The 23742-nt window shown below is 45.6% G+C and overlaps 1 protein-coding gene across 9 annotated transcripts in view; it reads left to right on the forward strand.

Moving 5' to 3' along the window:
* The window catches only part of TOM1L2 (target of myb1 like 2 membrane trafficking protein), a 111841-nt gene that overhangs the window by 59451 nt on the left and 28648 nt on the right, over nucleotides 1–23742 (forward strand). For all 9 annotated transcript variants that reach the window (XM_082260687.1, XM_082260688.1, XM_082260689.1 and 6 more), the window contains 6 exons: nucleotides 2644–2808; nucleotides 9454–9570; nucleotides 11843–11976; nucleotides 14182–14227; nucleotides 18631–18751; nucleotides 20945–21062. In XM_082260687.1, the coding sequence (XP_082116813.1) occupies nucleotides 2644–2808; nucleotides 9454–9570; nucleotides 11843–11976; nucleotides 14182–14227; nucleotides 18631–18751; nucleotides 20945–21062 (701 nt within the window). The remainder of the gene's footprint in view (nucleotides 1–2643; nucleotides 2809–9453; nucleotides 9571–11842; nucleotides 11977–14181; nucleotides 14228–18630; nucleotides 18752–20944; nucleotides 21063–23742) is intronic.

Below are 23742 nucleotides of genomic sequence, written 5' to 3' on the forward strand. Positions count from 1 at the left end.
GCCTGACCTCACAAATGCGCTTCTGGAAGAATGGTCAAACATTCCCATAGACACACTCCTAAACCTTCTGGACAGCCTTCCCAGAAGAGTTGAAGCTGTTATAGCTGCAAAGGGTGGGCCAACTGAATATACAGTATCTCGCAAATGTGAGTACACCCCTCACATTTTTGTAAATATTTTATTATATCTTTTCTCGTTCAATACTTTTATTGAGTTTTATAAAACAGCCATAAAGCAAGTTACGAAACAAAAACATAAGTTAATAAATCTTTTCATGTGACAACACTGAAGAAATGACACTTTGCTACAATGTAAAGTAGTGAGTGTACAGCTTGTATAACAGTGTAAATTTGCTGTCCCCTCAAAATAACTCAACACACAGCCATTAATGTCTAAACCGCTGGCAACAAAAGTGAGTACACCCCTAAGTGAAAATGTCCAAATTGGGCCCAATTAGCCATTTTCCCTCCCGGTGTCATGTGACCCGTTAGTGTTACAAGGCCTCAGGTGTGAATGGGGAGCAGGTGTGTTAAATTTGGTGTTATCGCTCTCACTCTCTCATACTGGTCACTGGAAGTTCAACATGGCACCTCATGACAAAGAACTCTCTGAGGATCTGAAAAAAAGAATTGTTGCTCTACATAAAGATGGCCTAGGCTATAAGAAGATTTCCAAGACCCTGAAACTGAGCTGCAGCACGGTGGCCAAGACCATACAGCGGTTTATTAGGACAGATTTCACTCGGAACAGGCCTCGCCATGGTTGCCCTAATAAACCTCTGTATGATCTTGGCCACCGTGCTGCAGCTCAGTTTCAGGGTCTTTGCAATCTTCTTATAGTCTTGGCCATCTTATGTAGAGCAACAATTCCTTTTTTTTTAGATCCTCAGAGAGTTCTTTGCCATGAGGTGCCATGTTGAACTTCCAGTGATCAGTAAGAGAGAGTGAGAGCGATAACACCAAATATAACACACCTGCTCCTCATTCACACCGGAGTCCTTGTAACACTAACGAGTCCCATGACACCGGGGAGGGAAAATGGCTAATTGGGCCAAATTTGGACATTTTCACTTAGGGGTGTACTCACTTTTGTTTCCAGCAGTTTAGACATTAATGGCTGTGTGTTGAGTTATTTTGAGGGGACAGCAAATTTACACTGTTATACAAGCTGTACACTCACTACTTTACATTGTAGCAAAGTGTAATTTCTTCAGTGTTGTCACATGAAAAGATAGAATAAAATATTTCCAAAATGTGAGGGGTGTACTCACTTTTGTGAGATACTGTATACTTAATATACTGTATATCAGTGTTTAATTCCACTTTAAAGTTTGTTGTGCCGGGTAGTGTCTGCAGGGCTACCCTAAGCCCAAATTTCACTTGATCAGCAGGAATCAGCCAAAATTGAAGCCATGTATGACCAGCTTGAAGTTGAACTCCAGGTATGATCGTTATTGCATACTTACATTGGTCCAGCATGAGTATCCATATCTCATACCCCAAGGGTCGCTGGAGAAGCTGACAATCATTGTCATACAAGACGTTCTCTAATTGGATAAGGTAGAAATTGTGATGTCACCACCCCTCCTCTCCACCTCATCCAATCAGAGAACATGTTCATTGAAAAAAAAATGTTTTGTAAATGGCGGCAGTGCCAAGCAAGCAACCTTCCTTTGGTTAGTGTGTAAAGGGGAAGCCGCTATTACAGTGATTGTCAGCTTCCCCAGTGGCCCTTTAAACATGAGATACCGTGTTTCCCCCGAAAATAAGACCGGGTCTTATATTAATTTTGGCTTCAAAAACCACACTAGGGCTTATTTTCAGGGGATGTCTTATTTACGGTATGTACAATGAATGACTATCTTCAAATGATTGTAACCCTAAAATAAATATCCTGATCATTTAAAGCATTATAGACAGCACAGTACTTGTGCTGTGTCATTTAGCCCTCTCTATGTTCTAAAAAGCCTAGAATAAAACAATAAAACGTAAAAAAAAAAAGTTCTCTCCCCCTGTCAGCTCATAAATCAGCATTATGACATTCTGTAATCCCAAAAATAAACCTTGGATAAAGTCATTGTAAAATTATGTAATCTATTTTGTAAAAAAAAGATTATATAATATGCAGTGTGTCTCCTTTTGTAACTTTATTGTGGAAAATACCTTATTTACAGTGCCGCTGGGCGCTCACGTGACCCTCTGGAGCTCTACTCTCCCTCTCTGAATACTACAGAGGGAGGGGCTGAGATCAAGGATTTTACTAGGGCTTATTTTTGGGGTAGGGCTTATTTTGCAGCCATCCCTGAAAATCATGCTAGGTCTTATTTTAGGGGTAGGGCTTATTTTCAGGGAAACAGGGTATGTGTACCATGTGCAAAGCTGGACCGCTATCGGTATGCATATATACATTAGGGATGGAGGCAATTAGACACTTTTCTATGTGTGGCAGATCATATTTTGTTCTTATGTAAGTACAGTGAGCGCCTCAGTTTTCTTTTTTTGTTCAACCTGCTGGGTTGAATGAGAAAAAACTGATAGTGTGTACCTAGCCTAAGTTGGTGGCACTATGGCCTGCAAAGATCAAATGGCTGCTGCTGATTGTTTTTGGGAGATGTATGACATTTCATGTTGTTGCTTTTGACAGAGTGTACCAGAAGTGGATCCAGCTATGAACATGCATTCTACTCAGACCCAACAGCGGCCCAACACTGGAACATTCTCCACCATTCCCCCCACTCAGGCACCATACATCGCCCCGGCAGTACCACCGCCAAATGTGGGGGGACCAATTACTGCCAACTCTGAGCAGGTACGGTGCTACATCTTGACCTAAAATGCAAAAAAAAAAAAAAAAAATGTGTATGCTGCTATGGGCCTGCTTTTTTGTGTCAGTGTGAAAAATTGTCTCACATAGCGGGAGTTATTCATATGAGCCAATTGTAGAACAATGTATATTTGCTAAAGTAATTTTCCCTTTCCTCTTATGCGACTTTTAGATCACCTTTTGCAGCCATATTACACATTTTTTTAGTGAGAACTACAGTTAGCGTTGCTTAGGGCCAAGGGACACCTGTCTTACATTTTCTCAGATCCATGGCAGAAAAATACCAGATTGACAGTATTTAGTCCCGGTTCACACTTGTGCGATGCGGGAATGCTGCGAATATGCAGCGTGTTCCCGCATCACATCCGCACCCCTGGCAGTTCACACTGCCATATGCGATACACAGGGGGTGTCAATTAAAAGTTAACGACATCCCCAGATCAGATCACATATCGCAGTGTGCGATCTGCAAGTTCGCACCGAATTGGATCACCATGCGATCCGATTCTGCTGCGGATAAAAAAAAGGGTCAGGTGCGTGTTTAGTGCGATTGCGGTGCAAATTCAGCCATACAAAGTGTATGGCTGAAATTTGCACCGCACAGAGATCACATGTAATTTAGGAGCAGTGCGCTCCGAATTACATGCGATCTCTGTGATCGCACTAATGTGAACCGGCCCTTAATCTGTGCAACTGTGTGCCTCAAAGCAAAAATCTCATGTTTGGCTGAAATGTACTGACCCAGGACAAGCCTGCAACCATTGATCCCCTGTATTTAATAATGTTATGTAAACAGGCTGGATATATAATAATGCATTTTATTTATTTTTTATTTTTTTAACGTGCTATATGTGCTGCAGCAAGCCAAGGCAAAGCACTGTTGATTAGAGCAGTGTGCTGGGGGGGTGTGTGCATGTCAGAGTCTGACCACTGCTCTCACACATGTGGCCTTGATTACCAGCAGTCTTACATACTCTATTGAACACTGCTCTGATTAGCACTTAATGCAAAGCAGTGTTAATTAGAGCAGTGTGCAGGAGGGTGTGTGCACCTTGGAGAGTCGGACCGCTGCTCTTCCACACGTGGAACACACTCCCTCGTACACCACTCCAATCAACAACATTCATGCGCAATGCACAGCACTGTTGATTGCATAGTATGGTTGATTAGAGCCGTGTGCTGGAGGGTGTGTGCACGTTGGGGAGTCAGACCGCTGCTCTTACTAACTGCTGCAATCAGCAACATTCACACCTAATGTGGAGCACTCTCCTATAAAATTTTAGACGATCCCTGAAAACCCTCCTCTTCAGAGAAGCCTATCCTACCCACACCTAACAACTATACTTCCATTTTCTCCATCAGCTCATCCCCCACAGTTATTGCCTTTTGTTTCACTTGACCCCCCTTCTAGATTGTAAGCTCTAACGAGCAGGGCCCTCTAATTCCTCCTGTATTGAATTGTATGTTTAACTGTATTGTCTTCCTTGTAAAGTGCTGCGCAAACTGTTGGCGCTATATAAATCCTGTATAATAATAATAATTTTTTTATAAAAAAAAAAATAATATTATTATTATTAATACACACTCCCACGTACACTACTCCAATCCACAACATTCATGCTCAATGCACAGCATTTTTGATTGCATAGCATGGTTGATTAGAGCCGTGTGCTGGAGGGTGTGTGCACGTTGGGGAGTCGGACCGCTGCTCTTACTAACTGCTGCAATTAGCAACATTCACGCCTAATGTGGAGCACTGTTAATTAGAGCAGTGTGCGGGGGGTGTGTGTGCATGTCGAAGAGTCAGATCACTGCTCTTACACATGTGGCCTGGGTTGCCAGCAGTCTTGCACACTCCCTTCTGCACTGTTCCAGTTAGCAGCATTAACACTCAATGCACAGCAGTGTTAATTAGAGCAGTGTGCAGGAGGGTGTATGCACCTTGGAGAGTCAGACTGCTGTTCTTAATTACATGGCCTGGCCTGACAATCACTGCTCCAATCAGCAATGCTCACACCTAATGCAGAGCAGTGTGCAGGGGAGTGTGTGCATGTCGAAGAATCAGACCACTGCTCTCACACATGAGGCCTGGGTTACCAGAGATCTTACACACTCCCTTGTACACTGCTCCATTTAGCAGTATTAACACTCAATGCACAGCAGTAGTAATTAGAGCAGTGTGCAGGGGTGGTGTGCACGCTGGAGAGTCAGTCCGCTGCTCTTACTTACATGGCCTGGCCTGGCCTGACACTCACTGCTCCAATCAGCAATGTTCACGCATAATGCGGAGCACTGTTGATTAGAGCAGTGTGCAGGGGGGTGTGTACGCATTTGGAGAGTCAGACCACTGCTCTCTCACACATGGCCTGGATTTGACAGCAGTCTGACATGCCTTTCTGCACACCGCTCCAATCAACAGTTCTATAAACCCGGCCTGCGGCTTGTGTGTGAGACCAGCAGAGGCTCTTTTAACTGCAGCACGTAGCAAGTAAAAAAACTGTGGTATATTTATTGTGTATGTATGTGTGTGTGTGTGTGTGTGTGTGTGTGTATGTGTATATATATATATATATATATACAGTAAACCCCCCTCCATTGCGGGGGTTACGTTCCGGACCCAGCCGCGAAAAGTTAAAATCCGCGAAATAGAAAAACCCTATTAAAATGCATTGTAGGCATGTTTTTTTTACTGTCACTGTACGTGTAGAAGCATTTTAAGGTCTTTAAACACACTTTTAAAACAATAGAAACTCATTTAAACACATAAAAGATACCGAGAGACATAGCAAGAGCTATGGAAAACACAAAATATTTCTTTTTTAATGATTTATATAGTAAAATAACATTACGAAAAAAAACGCAATATACCGGGACCGCAAAAACTGAACCGCTATGGAGCGGGGGTTTACTGTATGTATATATATATATATATATATATATATTGATTATATAAACAGTATTTCTCTTACGTCCTCCTACAGTCGCCGCCATCTTCATATTCGTCACAATGGGGTATTAGACTTTGCTCCGAAGGAGTAGCTAGGCAACAGAATATGTTAACATTAAAGCTTTTAACATATCCCACCCCCAGGGGGTGGTCCCCTCAGTCAATACCCTCCTACTTCCTGCATCCATATCTCAGTTTCAATGTCTAGCTTGTCAGGAGTAGCTGGATCTCTCTATGCTGGGGCTTTTTCCCTCAGCCTTTCTCTTCTTTTTTGATTTTTTGTTTGAGTTTTTTCTCTCTCTTTATTTAGCTGTTCTTTTTGTCAGCATTAGTTAGTTCTTCTGATGAAGAGGATTCGTGCGGGCTGGGTCTCGGGCTGATCCCCCTGGTCGCAGGTCGTAGATCGGTGGCTTCCCAGCCTGCCTTCGAGCGTTCAGCCAGGTAACGCTCCTGGCACAGTGAACGACCCATCCCTGTTCGGTGCAGGGATGATTGGTGAGGTGGCTACCTCACTGGACGCTGTGCGGTTTCTTAACCCCGATTTTGTGCGTCCTGGATGCGACTCTCCCTGCCTCATGTGCAGCGGCTTGTTCGCCTGTGCGGGTTCCCCACGCCATTAAGAGGTAAGTGTATCTATGTGGGGACCTGTCTGTCGGGGGGGTGTCAGTCTGGGACTGTGTAACCTGCCTCTGTTCACACCGTTTGGCTCCCTATCGCTCTGGCTGCACGCTGTGGGCTGCAGGGGGGGGGCTGTGTGACACTGTCTGTGTCAGCCTGTGTGAGGTGTGAAGGGCTGTGTGCTGTGGGGCATGTTTTGTCATGTTTGGGGCACGATACAGCGATCGCTTTTACATGTGTGGTGTTATATGCATCACAGTAGGGGGGGAGCGGCGGTTTCGGCGCCAAACGGCGCCATTTTGACTGCGCTCGCTCCGGCCGCATGTTTTCACTGCGGGCGGCCATTTTCTTGTAGCCTTCCATAGGCCATCGCACCAGAAAGGATCTTCTGTGGTGGCTCCAGTCCCCGATGGTATCGGGGGGCAAGTCCTTTCGTCCTATCTCATGGACAGTGATCACCACGGATGCCAGCCTGTCGGGCTGGGGTGGCGTTCTGGGCGTTCTGTCCGCCCAGGGAACTTGGTCGGAGGGGGAGTCCTCCCTTCCGATCAACATTCTGGAATTGCGTGCGATAAATCTCTGCCTTCGTCGCTGGACGGACAGGCTGCAGGGCTGTCCGGTTCGAGTGCAGACGGACAATGCCACGGCGGTGGCCTACATCAACCACCAAGGGGGCACCAGGAGTGCCCGAGCGGCTCCGGAAGTGGCCGACATTCTGTCTTGGGCCGAGACTCATGTCCCGGCGATAACGGCAGTTCACATTCCGGGGGTGGAGAACTGGCAGGCGGACTATCTGAGTCGCCAGACCCTGGATCAGGGGGAATGGTCTCTCCACCCAGCTGTCTTCCAGATGTTGTGCGCGAAGTGGGGTCTTCCAGATGTGGACCTGTTCGCGTCTCGTCTGAACAACAAGGTGAGAAGGTTCGTGGCAAGGACGCGCGACCCTCGGGCAGACGCGTCAGACGCGTTGGTGGTCCCGTGGCATCAGTACAGACTGATGTATGCATTTCCACCGATTCAATTGCTGTCCAGGTTCCTTCGCAGGTTGCAATCGGAACGCAGCACGGTGATTCTTGTGGCACCGGACTGGCCTCGCCGGTCCTGGTACGCAGACCTCGTGAATCTGGCGGTCGATGCCTCATGGCGTCTACCTCTTCGAGAAGATCTCCTGTCTCAAGGGCCGATATTCCATCCTGCTTTACAGTCGCTGGCTTTGACGGCCTGGCTGTTGAGACGGAGGTCCTGAAGGCTAGGCGTCTCTCCCCTGAGGTCATTCGCACTTTGATCAACGCGAGGAAGCCTTCCTCAGGGAAGGTCTATTACCGTACTTGGAAGGCCTATTTTGCCTGGTGTGAGTCCAGGGGGTTTTCACCTCGCACGTACTCGGTTTCTCGAGTGTTGTCCTTCCTTCAAACGGGTGTCGACCAGCGTTTGGCGCTGGCTACGATCAAGGGTCAGGTGTCTGCGCTGGCCGTTCTTTTTCAACGTCCTGTGGCTTCTAACTCCTTGGTTGGCACCTTTGTTCAAGGGGTACGGCATCTGGTCCCTCCTTGGAGGGAACCTCTGCCTCCTTGGGACTTTAATCTCGTTCTATCTGTGTTACAACGTGCTCCTTTTGAACAGATCAGGGAGATCTCGTTGTCTATGTTGTCCAAAAAGGTCGCCTTTTTGGTGGCGATCACTTCGGCTCGCAGAGTGTCGGAGCTGGCGGCTTTGTCCTGCAAGTCTCCGTATCTGGTCATTCACTTGGATAAGGTGGTCTTGCGACCTAATCCTTCTTTTCTTCCGAAGCGAGTTTCGGAATTTCATCTCAATGAGGATATTGTCTTGCCTTCGCTTTGCACGAAGCCTAAACATCCGAAGGAGGTGAGGTTGCACTCTTTGGATGTTGTTCGGGCGATAAGGGTTTACCTTAAATCGACTGAGTCTTTTCGCAAGACTGATTCTTTGTTTGTTCTTCCGGAAGGTCCTCGGAAGGGCTTGGCGGCGTCGGCTTCTACCATCGCCAAATGGATCAGACAGACCATTGAACAGGCATATGCTTTGCAGGGAAAAGTTCCGCCTATGCCTGTGAAGGCGCACTCTACTAGATCTCTGAGTACGTCTTGGGCCTGTCGTCATGGGGCTTCTGTGGCCCAGGTGTGTAAGGCGGCGACCTGGTCGACCGTACACCCTTTCACAAAATTCTACAGAGTGGATGTTCAGGCATCGGCAGATGCTTCCTTTGGCCGCAAGGTTCTTAGTGCGGCAGTTCCTTAGGGTCCCTTGTTTTGGACCCCTGGCGTTTTGGGATATGTTTTTTATCCCTGGGTTATTTGCTTTTCCTGGGTTGTTGCTCCTGTTGAGCAAGTTTTTTTCATGTTGCCCAGATGGTTTCCTTCCTTTGGTAAGGTTCCTTTCTTTGATGTGGAGACTGCGTTGCCTTACGGCGCAGCTGCGTTTCCCACCCCTCATGTTTGCACTGCTTTTGGACGTCCCCATTGTGACGAATATGAAGATGGCGGCGACTGTCGGAGGACGTAAGAGAAAACTGAATTTTTGTAAAATCTTACCTGTAAAATTCCTTTCTCTGAGTCCTCCGACAGTCGCCGCCCCCGCCCCTCTTTTGGGGTTTGGTTGTATACTCTACTGCTATTCCACTGAAACTGAGATATGGATGCAGGAAGTAGGAGGGTATTGACTGAGGGGACCACCCCCTGGGGGTGGGATATGTTAAAAGCTTTAATGTTAACATATTCTGTTGCCTAGCTACTCCTTCGGAGCAAAGTCTAATACCCCATTGTGACGAATATGAAGATGGCGGCGACTGTCGGAGGACTCAGAGAAAGGAATTTTACAGGTAAGATTTTACAAAAATTCCGTTATTTTATTTTGCAGCCTGAATGCGTTAAAGTAATCAATACAGAAGGTTTAATTGGGCTAAGACTAGCATAATTGTTTTCTGCAGATGGTCTTTTTGATGGAATCATTGCTGCAATGCAGGATTTCATACCATTTTGTCCCTATGATTGCATGGTTTTACCAGGCACATGACCTGCACTGCTTATGTTTGTTTTACTGTGTAGATCGGCCGCCTGAGGAGTGAACTCGATATAGTACGTGGAAACACTAAAGTCATGTCTGAGATGCTAACAGAGATGACCCCTGGTCAGGAAGATGCATCAGATCTGGAACTGCTACAGGTAAGGCTGGTCCTGTTGGGTTTTCTACTGAAAGGATTAGGAAAATGGCCAGTCTGGGCCTTAAAAGGAAAACTCTAGGTTCACAAAATAGTTTTTATATAATAGTCAAACACGCCATGTTGTGAATAAAATGACTGTTGTATTCCAAGCTGCAACAATCTATGGTCTAAAAATCTTCAAAAATATTCATATTTTGCTTCCTTGCAACAGTGGCAATCCTGGGGTTGTTTTTTTTGGGTCCTGTTCACAAATTACCCTTTGTGAACAGGACCCAATCAGAATCTCAATTTTCCCTGAAGGTTGTCCAGAACATAGGGTACAATTTCAGGCATGCCCTGCACAGTTTTTCTGTTATCTTTGGTGAGATACTAGGAAAGTGTGCTGCACATTTGGAAGGATGCTAAGGTGAACATCTGATAATATAATACCAGAGGCATCTCCTGGCCTTTGTATATGTGGGCCTCTTCTGAGGTGGACTAATCTTGATCTATGTGGTCAGAGGTCTATCTAAAGGCCCGTACACACTTGATGGAAATCGGACGAAATATCCTCCGATTTTTCTCTCTCTTGCTCAGCGTTCATTACCGTTTTTAGTTCACAGTGTATAATATTCACAAACTTTTTCGTCCGATTTTTGTTTTTTGGGACATTTGTTCCCAGACTTCCGGGTTGTCAGCAACTTCAGATCATGTGCGGTCTTTCGTATCCGATTTTTCACGGATGTACTGCATACACATTAAACGAAAATTTATAAAACCAAATTAACCCAACACTTGCATAAAAACATACTAAATCAACTGTGAATAAAAAGTTGACAAATGCAGTGCAAATGTGTCCTAAAAAGATGTATACATATGGTAAACGAGTGTCCAGAAAGTTCAATCAACAGAACATATTCCAATACAGTGTCCAAATAAGTGATCAATCAATAAGGTGCAAAGTGCTCCAGTGCAGACATAAAACATTTGTGCTCCAGGTGACTGTGACCCCTCCAGGAACCCTACTCACCAGAACGAATGGACCCTAACTAGGGTCAAGAAAGCCTGTGTAAAAGTGGATGTTATTGTGCACCAAATCTTCTCCTTAACCACTTAAGCCCCGGAAGATTTTACCACCTTCCTGACCAGGGCCTATTTTGCGATTCGGCACTGCGTGATTTTAACGGACAATTGCCCGGTCGTGCGACGCTGTACCTAAACGAATTTGACGTCCTTTTTTTCCCACAAACAGAGCTTTCTTTTGGTGGTACTTGATCACCTGTGCTATTTTTTTGATCATGCGCTATAAACAAAAAAAAACAAAAAAAAATAACAATATTTTTCACATTTTTTTATATGAAATTCCCCCCCCCCAAAAAAAATGTAAAAATCAAAATTTTTTAACATTTTCGGCCAATTTGTTCTATGCTACATAGGTTTGGTAAACAAAATCGCAAAAAGCGTATTTTGATTGGTTTGCGCAAAAGTTATCGCGTTTACTAACAAAGGGAAAGATTTTTGTCATTTTTTTGTTTTTTTTTTTAACGCGTAATGGCGGCGATCTACGATTTTTTTTTTTGCGGGACTGCGACATTGCGGCAGACAGCTCGAACCCTTGACTGACATTTTTGACACTTTTGGGGTTATCAGTGACATTACTGCAGTAATCAGTGCTATATATATGCACTGTTACTGTAAAAATGACACTGGCAGGGAAGGGGTTAATTTTAGGGAGGGGTTATGTGTGTCCCTAGGGGCGTGATTCTAACTGTGATTGGCTGTGGCTTGAGGTGTAGGAACAGTGATCAACGGTCCTACATAGTACTGACTTGTTAGGGAACGAGCCGGGGCGGGCGGGCGCGCGCTCGCCCGCTATTGGCTCACAAGCCAGTGACAGGCTAGTGACGTACCGGTACGTCACTTTGCCTGGCCGGGGGTGACCGCCGCAGTATATGTACTTGCGGCAGTCGGCAAGTGGTTAAGAATGCTTCAGGACAGTCTAGAGTTTTTGTGCAGGCACAGTGGCAGCCAAGGGCTACATCATCCTTGGCTAGGTGCGAAATAAGGAAGCCTAGCAAATAAGGTCTTTTACTGTGACTGTGTAAGGAGGAGAGGGGAGCGAACAAAGAGAAAGGTGAAAGGTCCGCTTTAAAGTAATTCCTTGTCAGTTGGGGAATGTAGAATTCCAGATTATGCAAACTCCGGGATGTAGGAAGGTTCGCTATGTATCCAAGCAGATGAGTATTGTCCGGATTCCTTGGTGGAACTAAACTACGGTATATTGCTTTATATAGGACCTAAACAGAACCTGCAGAGCAATGCAGCAGAGGATTGTGGAACTGATCTCCAGAGTGTCCAATGAGGAGGTGACCGAGGAGCTGCTCCATGTGAACGATGACTTGAACAATGTCTTCCTCAGATATGAGAGGTATGTGTTGACATCCTCATTCCATATGGACCATATGTGCAAAAGATTTCAAACCGTACTACCTGTCCCCTTGTAGCTACGTGAGCTCTCTGTATCACTAATGGTTTCCGGTAATTGTGCCAGCTTCTTACCTAAGACCTGGGGTATCAGAGCTGGCCATGTAATATTTCTACTGAAGCTTCCCCAAGCTCCCCTTGCAACGCCTATATTTAACTGTACCCGATACGGCGGGATATTACCATAGACAAGTAAATGTGTCCTGCGCTCAAATGTTGCGTGAAAACCAAAGAGGCGGTGGCTAAATTGTTGGCATCTGAAGTCTTGCTGCCCTCTCAGGGGTATGGGTATCCACACAAACTGAAAGCATAAAAGTTTGTACTTCGTGCTATACTGACGTTTAAACTCTCCATAAGACTGAATGGACAATGCACACTGTTCTATGGTGTCCATATAGATAAGGCTAACACGTTTCGAGGGAGAACCCTCTTACTCAGAGCCATCATGCGTTAGCCCTATCTATATGGACACCTTCAAGTTCACTTGTCATTATTAAGGAATATGGTCCTGTGGTCTCTGGATAGCCTGAAGGAACCTTTTGGTTTTATGCTTTTACATAGCATACTCTTGTGAGTATAATGTATGACGTGGTTTTAACAATTTTCCAATAAATTTTTTCTGGTAATGCACTAGGTCGGTGCGCCCTTCTCTTGTTTTTTTTATGGGATATTACCATAGAGCAGTGTGCATTGTCCATTCAGTCTTATGGAGAGTTTAAACGTCAGCATAGCACCAAGTACAAACTCTGCATAGTATTGATGACAGAATGCAGAGGGCATGCATGGGCCCGGTTCTCCCTTTACAGCGCGGGCGCTGGTCACTCACTCACCCAGGTCTGTCACACTGGGATCTGATCTCTAAGCTGTGACTTGATACTGACATTGGCCTTCCTCTCTTCGCTCCCAGCATCTGAACAGAACAGTGGGGAAGCACATAAAGCATAAGTACAGTATGAGCTGTATGAGGAAAGGGAGAGGCTGGTGGTTTGGGCTCATTTACACTTCAACTTTAACACACATTAAACTCCTACCACTTTATCATGCTTTTTTTTATGTGTTTCAATGCTTCTGTGATGCTTTTTTGAAGCTTTAATGAAGCTTGGCAAATGCCCTGTGTATGTTGATTTTCTATTTTTTTTTTAAGGGGCTCTTTAGAACCCCCTTCTCAGTAATACTCCTAGCTCATTAGTACCCCTGTTCAGCAGATCCCCAGATCATGAGTATTGCACTCAGCAGATCCCCAGCTCATTAGTACCCCTGTTCAGCAGATCCCCAGATCATTAGTACTCTGCTCAGCAGATCCCCAGCTCATTAGTACCCCTGTTCAGCAGATCCCCAGCTCATTAGTACCCCTGTTCAGCAGATCCCCAGCTCATTAGTACCCTTGTTGAGCAGATCCCTTGCTCAGTAGTACCCCCAGCTCTTCTGATGCCCCACTCAGTAGTACCCCAGCTCTGCCGATCCCCCACTCAGTAGTAACGCCAAGCTCTGCTGATCCTCTGGTTTGCTGAAAATACTATCTCCCTATTGCTCCCATGCTGGGCACCACATGTGACATGTGCTAGCTTCTCCCACCCTGGGGTCCCCCTCTCCAAATTCCTAAGCTTACCATTTATTTTAGTGAGAGGTGCTTTGATTGGCATTCAGAGTGCTTTAAAAAAGTTTGTCCAATGCCATATTTTGAAGCCAGTGTGAAGAAGCCCTTAAAGTCACCCTGTTGCTTTGCACTGTATAGTCACCCTCCCCATCTACTGGTACTCACTTCCGTCACACTCCCCCTCTGCTCTGTTCCTCTATTAAAGCCTTGGTTCTGATCCCTGTATATGCTCCATGTTGGTCTGGTTTGGAGCTTACATAGGGGAGCTGTTGGGGAGGGGAAGATGGGGAAAGTGTTAAAGTAACTGTGTTCTTCACTGTATGGTCACCCTCCCCATCTACTAGTGCTCACCTTTTCCAGACTCTGTTCCTCCTTCAGGGTTGGACCTCTGTATAAGCTGCATGTCAGTCTGTATTAGAACTTCCATAGGGTTAACAATGTGCTCCCTTCCCACATGTGACAGTGTCCAGGCCTGGTGATTGACTTGCTGATCACAGTCAGGTTACTGCTATGTGTTGTTTTCCTGACCATTGTTTTTTTTTATATTTATAGGTTTGAACGATACAGAACAGGCCGCACTGCACAGAACACTAATGGGGTAAGCCTTTGTTATCAGTGATCGACCGCACTGTATATTATGAATAGATGGTTTTCCCAGAAAGAAAAGTCTTATGTGGAAACTATAATGACTTGGAGTTGATTTTATTTTCATATTTGTAGGTTTAGGCCCCTTTCAGACTTGTGCGACTTGTCCTGCGATTTGGGACTGCAAAGTCGCATGACAAGTCGTACTCAATGATTTCCAAGGAGTACCGTTCATATCTGTACGACTTCAAAAGTCGCAACGACTTCAAAGTAGTCCCTGCACTACTTTGGGCCGATTTTAATGCGTTTTGAGGTCCAAAGACATAGGCATTGCTTCAAGTCCAGTCAAAATCGCAGTAAAATCGCGGCAACAAAATCGCACAAGTGTGAAAGCAGCCTTATACAATAAACTGTTAAAGCTGAACTCGAGGGAATCCTCTAATTACATAGAAGAAATACATACACTGGAGCTGTGTTATTTTTCTCCCACTAAATTGTGCCTGGCTCTGTCTAGCAGGGAAGGAGAGCTCTCTGCTGCAGTTAAAGCGGAGTTCCACCCTGAAAATAAACCTTTCACCGTCCGCTAGCTTAAAAAAACCTGAAAAAGAATTGGATAATTAAATTTTTTTTTTTTTGTTTCACTTACCTTGTTTTTAATGAAAATATACTTACCTTCCTTCCTCTTCACCCCTCTGCGGCCGCGGCCCCCGACGTCACTTCCTCCTTGCATTGACTCCTGGGAGATGAGCGTCATCGATCCCAGGAGTCAATGCGCCTGCACCGGAGTCACTCGTCACTTCCGGTGTAGGCGCGTCATTCCCTGCTGAACAGCTTCTTGGCATACCCAGAAGCTGTTCAGGGATGACGCGCCTGCACCGGAAATGACGAGCAGGGCATTCTGGGACTCCGACGTCACCGAAGAGGACACGAAGAGGACGCTCCGGCTTCAGCTGCCCACACCTGAGATGGCAGCGCTGGACAAGACATTATCAAGGTAAGTATTTCTTCTAAAAGGTAAGTGAAACAGGGGACAGTTCAGAGGCTATCGTTGCTTAAATGCACTAGCCCTGACTGCCCCGTGGGTGTTTTTTGCTTAAAAATCTTTTTTTGCCCGGAACTCCGCTTTAAGTAACACTTACAGGCCTTGTCCTTTCCCAAGCCTGTGACTGGACAGTAAAAGGAGAAGCAGCAGACCTGTGAGCTCATCTCTCTGTCACTCTGCTTTCTCCTCCTATCAGCATGCACCTTGAACTGCAACACACCCAATTGGTTCCTTGTGCTGCATCTCCTTCCTACAGTCCAAGCTCTGCTGTATAGGGACTGCAAGAGGTTGATACCAACTCAAATTTGGGTACTTACATTCGTTAAAAACAAAACAACACATGATATAATAATGAATACATTAAAATGTGTCTTTTACTGCATGGAGTTCAACTTTTTAATTATTTTAAACACTCTTTTACAAATGCATATTTAATGCAAGACAAAGGATTCACAGAGCATTGTGGGCACATAGAACAACAGATGCCATCTGTATTGAGGCTGACTTTGTATGATTGAGACCTCAATCAGACTGGATTGTCCTATAACAGTGGAATTACTGCTTAATCTCATTCTTTTTCAATGCAAATTTCATTGTAAACAAGCTTTAGTTTACTAAATTAGTCAAGTTCCAGCAATACACTAGCCGGAAAATTGTTCGAAAATCTGTCATTTGGACCGGTTGTTCATTTTGGTCCAGTTAATGGGCATTAATAGAAAATCGGTTTCGACTTTTTAGAGCCAAATAATCAAAGGAATAGGTTGGAAAATTCTGCCAAACCAACGATAAATTGAAAGATATTAATGTGTTTTTTGCTCGCTAAAATGTAACTGTTTGCACTGCGCATATGTAACAAACCTGAAGAAAAACTGATTAATTTATGTTTATTGAACGATTTTACGTTTGGTCATTACATGATGGCACTATTGTTTGCCCTCATGGCCAAGTCTTCGTTTTTCGAAAACTGGTTCGCACGGTTTTTCGACTGGTGTATGCCTATCATAAGTCTAGAAAACATAAGAAGCCTACTACTCCACCTACTGGCCAAAAAGCAGAATATCAAATATTAGAATGCAAAACTTTACCACTGACTATTTTTCAGTTTTAACCCTATAAACTATAATAAATATACAAAAATGTGAAGTAATCAGCGCATACCACATAAAAATAAATACATTTACCAATGGATATATACAAGGCAGCAGACAATTAGTGCTAACACAAACCACCAGTGAATACAAATAAATCAATATTGCTGCGCCAAGTGATCAAACTCAATCAGAATAAATTACTAAATACATATAAATCAATAAAACTGTGTGTAAAATGAGTACAGATATACTGGAATACTCCAATATAAATGCCAAGGTGCAAATGTATTTACTAATTTATTCTGATTGAGTTTGATCACTTGGCGCAGCAATATTGATTTATTTATATTTATTAATAATAAATATAAAAACCCCCAATATATTACCTTTAAGCCCCCTTCCCAATGCCATTTAGTTGCATACAGCGGATTCCAGCTGCAAGAATCAATGGATTCCTGTGGCTAAAATGGCAAGTGCATATGAAAAGTGGTGGTTGCTCAGCATGTACAATCTATTGATAGGCTGACATCAGCCATCGCTGTTCGCATTTATCTGCATGTATCTGCACACCAATCGGCTACCTGCGGTTAGGGACAGGTGTCCGACCGTGGAATGCAGTAAGATACATCCAGCCCTGGGCACCTGTCCCTAACCGCAGGTAACCACTTTGTTTTTCGGCAACATGCGAACACTGATGGCTGCTGTCAGCCTGTCAATAATACTATGTACAGATGTGAAAAAAGAATATGTTGCGCAGTTTCTTTAAAATATATTCAATATAATATTTTGCATTCCTTTCTCAAAATAAACTGTTGTGTAAACTTTAATGGAAAGTCCCATATAAATTATGATTAATGAAGAAAAAGTCCAATGTGAATAAACAACTTTTTTAAAGCCTCCGCAAACTCCAGTGCTCCTACCACCACCACCACACAAGTCTGCTTACCAGAGACTCCAACCTCACTGAACAGGAAGTCTCATGGTGCTTTGCTAACAAAACTCTGATCCCAGGCGCCCCTTGGAAGACGAAATGCGTAGGGTGGAGTTTAGAGGTGACGTCATCAGGCCAGCTCGGATAAGCGGCGGTTGCTCGTGATCTGATTTTTACAATATACAGGCTGAGCCCCTGCTGCTTTTGGCATGCACCTGTCATTTCAGCCACTGTTGCTTGCCTGCTGTATTCTGGTGTATGTGGCTAAACTGCCATGTGAAGGAGAACTTAAAGGAACCCCTAGTAAGAAAGCAGAATGGCTACCATTGCTGACCTCTCCAATTTTCATGGCTGTTTATGGCTATTATACTGATTATATAACCCAATTGTTTGGTAAAATATAAAAGATGAAGTTACGCCAAGTAAATAGATACCTAACCTGTCACGCTTTAAAATTGCTCATGCTCGTGGAATGGCGACAAACTACAATACCTAAAAATCTCCATAGGCTAAACTTTAAAAATTTTTTTACAGATTACCTGTTTAGAGTTACAGAGGAGACCTGGAAATTTATTTATTGCTCTCGCTATAATGTTCACGGCAATACCTCACATGTGTGGTGCGAACACTGTTTACATATGCATGCGCAACTTGCATATGCGTTTGCTTCTTAGGGTGGGCACGGAGGGATTGGGGTGCTTTAAAAAACAAAATTCTTATTTATTTTTTTTATCATGTTTATTCCTATTACAAGAAATGTAAACAGTCCTCCTAGATCATAGAGGCGATCAGAGACAATCTAGTCACTTTTCACCTCTACAGCCACCCGCACCATCCATCGGATCGTTTCTCGGGCACACTGGTAAGAACGGTAAGCCTGAGAAACACCGGAGAGTGGCGGGAGGGGGGGTTGACCCCTCCTGCTGCTTCGAAAAGCGATCTAGCTGCTAATTAGCCACTCTGATTGCTGTTATGAGAGAGAGCATTGCCAGCTGAGAAAAAAAAAATAACGGGGTTATGGCTGATAGCTTTAGCCATAATTCCGGTAAACCACTTCAAAGCCTAAGACAGCAGTGGGCGCCTCCATATTTTGCTCTCAACAGATTACCATTATCATATTTCCATTGAGTGCACACAACCATGGCAGCCATTCTGTGCCATCATTTAACCTAGAGTTGGATCACTGGCAGCAGTAGCACAACCAAGTCACAGGCCACCACTCATTAGTACTTAAAGGGTGCATTGTGGATGTGTGTATCTCTACAGGTAGGGCTGTGCCATGTCTTTCTCATCACTTTAGATGTATTTTACGCTCAGTGGTTCAATAATCTGCTTCTTCTGTGATGTCACAGGTCCTGAGTGAGGTCACCGAGGACAACCTTATAGACCTTGGCCCCGGATCACCAGCTGTGGTTAGCCCAATGGTGGGCAACACGGCCCCTGCATCACTAACGACCCAACTTGGTGGACTTGGTAATGATTTTCTGCCCATACAAGCCTAGACTGTTGTATAGCATTATGTGCAGTAGCTTATTTTATAGGTGCATTCTGTGGGCCATTTGGGCTGCCCCCTTACCTGCTTGTTGAAGCTTTTGCTCAGCTGAGCTGCTGGGTCACTGCTGAAGAGGGAAAGCGGGTTGGCAGGGGAATAATAGCTTCTGAGGCACTGCTGGCAGGGGAGGCTGAGACAGGGAGTTGAGCTGCTGAGACACTGCTGGGAAGGGAGGCTGAGACCAGGGGCTGAGTTGCTGAGGCACTGCTGGGAGGGGCGGCTGAGATGGGGACCTGAGCTGCTGAGGCACTGCTGGGAGGGGTTGCTGAGACAGGGAGCTGAGCTGCTGAGGCACTGCTGGGAAAGGTGGCTGAGAAGGGGGTCCTGAGCTGCTGAGGCACTGCTGGGATGGGCGGCTGAGATGGGGACCTGAGCTGCTGAGGCACTGCTGGGAGGGGCGGCTGAGATGGGGACCTGAGCTGCTGAGGCACTGCTGGGAGGGGCGGCTGAGATGGGGACCTGAGCTGCTGAGGCACTGCTGGGAGGGGCGGCTGAGATGGGGACCTGAGCTGCTGAGGTACTGCTGGAAGGGGCGGCTGAGACGAGGACCTGAGCTGCTGAGGCACTGCTGGAATGGGAGCCTGGTAGAGGGAGTTGAGCTGCTAAGGCAGTGCTGGGAGGCGGCTGAGAGGGGAAGCTGAGCTGCTGAAGCACTGCTGGGAGGGGTTGCTGAAATGGGGAGCTGAGCTGCTGAGGCACTGCTGGGAGGGGTGGCTGAGACAGGGACCTGAGCTGCTTAGACACTGCTGCAGGGGTGGCTGAGACGGGGACCTGAGCTGCTTAGACACTGCTGGGAGGGGTGGCTGAGATGGGGACCTGAGCTGCTGAGACACTGCTAAGGCACTGCTGGGAGGCGGCTGAGAGGGGAAGCTGAGCTGCTGAAGCACTGCTGGGAGGGGTTGCTGAATGGGGAGCTGAGCTGCTGAGGCACTGCTGGGAGGGGTGGCTGAGACGGGGACCTGAGCTGCTTAGACACTGCTGGGAGGGGTGGCTGAGACGGGGACCTGAGCTGCTTAGACACTGCTAAGGCACTGCTGGGAGGTGGCTGAGAGGGGAAGCTGAGCTGCTGAAGCACCGCTGGGAGGGGTTGTTGAAACGGGGAGCTGAGCTGCTGAGGCACTGCTGGGAGGGGTGGCTGAGACGGGGACCTGAGCTGCTTAGACACTGCTGGGAGGGGTGGCTGAGACAGGGACCTGAGCTGCTTAGACACTGCTGGGAGGGGTGGCTGAGACGGGGACCTGAGCTGCTGAGACACTGCTAGGAGGGGTGGCTGAGAAGGGGACCTGAGCTGCTGAGACACTGCTGGTAGGGGGGGGGGCTGAGAAAGGGAGCTGAGCTGCTGAGGCACTGCTGGGAAGGGCATCTAAAATGGGGACCTGAGCTGCTGAGGCACTGCAGGGATGGATGGCTAAGACAGGGAACTGAGCTGCTGAGGCACTGCTGGGGGGGGGGGGTTGGCTGAGATGGGGAGCTGAGCTGCTGAGGCACTGCTGAGAGGGGCGGCGGAGATGGGGAGTTGAACTGCTGAGGCACTGCTGGGAGAGGCGGCTGAGACAGGGAGCTGAGCTGCTGAGGCACTGCAGGGAAGGGTCGCTGAGAGGGGAAGCTAAGCTGCTGGGAAGGGTGGCTGAGACAGGGAGCTGAGCTGCTGAGGCACTACTGGGAAGGGTGGCTGGGAGGGGAAGCTGGGGAACCGAGTTTTTATGAGTGCACCTTGAAGGATATCCGTGTTTGTGCCATAAACTATAGGAATGAATTGCTCCACAATGCCTGCAGCCACAAGGGGTGAGTTTGGGCTTATTTTAAAGCTTGCTTACTGCTTGTTGTGAATATATACGTATCTAAATGTGCACTACATGGCTACAAGCTCACTGTACAGCTCTAGTACTTCTATTTCATAATTGTGGGTAACACCAGTGTCAGATGTTGGAGGTAGCATTGTATCAATGTACAAAATGCCTCTGACCATTGTTTAAGAGTTTTTAAAGTGCACCTATCATGAGAGAAACGCGTTGGCCGCTATTACCGACTGCCCGACACTGATTAAAATCTTTCCTACACTAGATCAAATGGGCACCTGATTCTGTCAGTAACTGTTTTTTTTTTTTTTTCAGATATGGGCACAAATACTGTGAGCTCCACACTTAGTACCCTCCCGGCCACCAATCCACGGGATGACTTTGATATGTTTGCACAGACGAGGACTAACTCTCTGGCTGATCAGCGGAAAAAGTAAGCATGCTTTTTTTTATTCCCTGACCTTATTTTATCTAAATGATAACCCCACCCTCTTCCACTCCAAATGTTTACTTACCTGGATCGGAGGACCCATGGCCTTGCAGAAATCCTCAGCATCTCTGATTTAAATCTTATATCTCCTGCCTGCACCTTAATAGTAGCATCCCATAGTTGTCTATGGGGCTGTCCCCAGATAGAGGAAACAAGTAAAAGTCAGTTTCACCAAAGCCTTTATGCAGCCAGAGAAAGAAGATTTTATCCAGAAGTGCTAAACTTTCCAGATGGCCACTGTCGTCCAGTCTAGTTAAGTATACATCTGCCGCAGGGGGTGGATAGGTCAGGGCTGGGGGGGCAAAAGGATAAGGGCTCTTTCACACGGGCGTTCCGTATGTCCGTTTTTCATCCCATCCATTTGCGGATGAAAAACGGACATAATGTATCTCTATGTAAATACGGATGTCAGCGGATGATCATCCGCTGACATCCGTTTTTCGTCCGTTCCGTTCAGTTCAGTTTTTTGGAACGGAGGAGAACCCTATTTTTTCTTCCGTTCAAAAAACGGAACGGACGCAAAAACGGATGTCAGTGGTGTCATCCGCTGACATCCGTATTTACATAGAGATACATTATGTCTGTTTTTCATCCGCAAACGGATGGGATGAAAAACGGACATACGGACCGGATGACACAAGTGTCATCCGTGTCCGTTGCAAAAAAAAAAAAAAAAAAGGACCTGATCGGGCAAGAAAAACTGAACGCCCGTGTGAAAGAGCCCTTACTTAACTTTTTTTTTAGGTCTATGCCCTCATAGGGAGAAAAAGCATTCAATAATCAAGTGATATAAAAATAATGGTGAAAAAACTGTAAATATTATTAGCAGCACGTTAAAATGTAAAAACTACGGCTAAAAAATAATAATATCCAACAAGTGTGTTAATGTGTAAAAAGTTCACATATAAATGTGAAAAACCCTCCGCACTAATCCTATACACCACCTACTAATAAAATAAAAATCTCTGATCCATATGTGATAGACCTTAAAAACTACAGGAAGCAGCTATATTCAATACAAAAGTGATCATCTTTCAATAAGTAAAGTGCATTAATCATCAATTTTCATAGGAAATATATATATATATATATATATATATATATATATATATATATATATATATATATATATATAAATATAATGTAGCACTGTCCCCTTGAGGACTGCTGAATTCTTCACCTTCGGATCCCCCTAGGTTACCATTCACAACTGCAGCATGCACAATTTAGCACTTTACTCCTTTTATTCCACTTTACTCGTTGTTTTTTGGTGTTTTATTTTAAATAGGGATGGGAGAAGGGAAGAGTGGGATACTCAAGATGAAACTATTCACAATAGATGAGGACTCCTGTCTGAAGATGCAGCCCGGCTGCTGATTCACCTTGCCACTAGATGAATTTGGGTTAAGTCTCTGTACAGACGACTTAGTTGGGTAGATTGTCTTCAGGATTCCCGCCTAGTATCCCCTTTCACTCCACAGACTGATACCTGTCCTCTGACTATCCTACAACGGGGTGCCCCCCCCCCCCCAGGTCAGGCCCCTAGACACGATCCCCTGTACTCACAATACTGTTTTTCGAGGGTCTCCAGTGTCTCTACCCCTCCAGTCAGTTCTCCTGGACCTCTGGGTTCAGTTCCTTTCCCTCCAGGACTCTGCTCACCAGCCAAAGACCCCGCAGCACATGTGCTCCTGGCTTTTATACAGTATCCCAGAATGCACCGAGACAGCCAGTCTCTACCAATCACCAGGACTGTATCAAAGCCTATGTACCCATTGCCTCCCTATTGGACCAGTGTAAAACACTATCTAGACCCAATGTATCGCACACTGAGAAGACCTAACTCACAGATCCGGCTCTCTGGTAGGCAGAGAGCTATCTAGATTTCCCTGCTGCTCCTGTGATAGGCAGACAGAGCCAAAAACTATACTCTCTCATTAGCACCTACCTGGGAGGGTACTACATATATATATTTAATCAAAGTAAGTCCATTGTTCAAAAAAAGTCCATAAGGGAAGGAATATCAAATCTCTGTGAATAGTGCAATCCCTTTCACCAAAGGATTCTTAAATATTTGACTTTATTCACCACAGTGCCCTTCACCCCACCTATGGGTGTCTTCTCACCTGCTTAGAAAGACCTCACTAACTAAAGGAGGTCAGTATGTGCTTTTGCAGTATTATAGTGGCACTGCTCCACTGGCTGTCAGTCCCGATCCGCAGCTCTCAGTGTGGTGTCACTCATATAGGAAGCAAGAGGAAGAGACCATTGTGCAGATAGCCTTATAAAAGTTTTTATTTGAATATAGAATACACTCACATGTCTCAGTATTAATCTCGGCTTCCCCAGCTCTGCCCAGCGTGTTTACGTCACCGCCTACCTCACGCGTTGCGTCCAAATGGCTTTCTCAAAGCCTAAACCTTTTGGAAAGCCTATTGGGCGCAACGTGTGAGGTAGGCGGTGACGTAATCATGCTGGCCGTAACTGTGGCAGTGACAGATGAAGTTACCATCTTGGCCCAAAGGCACATAGTAAACGCGCCTCGATTAGTGATTGTGATAAAAGATTAGCTTCAGTCTGATCTGTACCTATGGAGCGTGACTTGTAGAATTTTTACATGACC

The sequence above is a fragment of the Pelophylax lessonae genome (assembly GCF_965119305.1).
Source record: "Pelophylax lessonae genome assembly, chromosome: 6".
In the NCBI taxonomy this organism is placed as follows: Eukaryota; Metazoa; Chordata; class Amphibia; order Anura; family Ranidae; genus Pelophylax; species Pelophylax lessonae.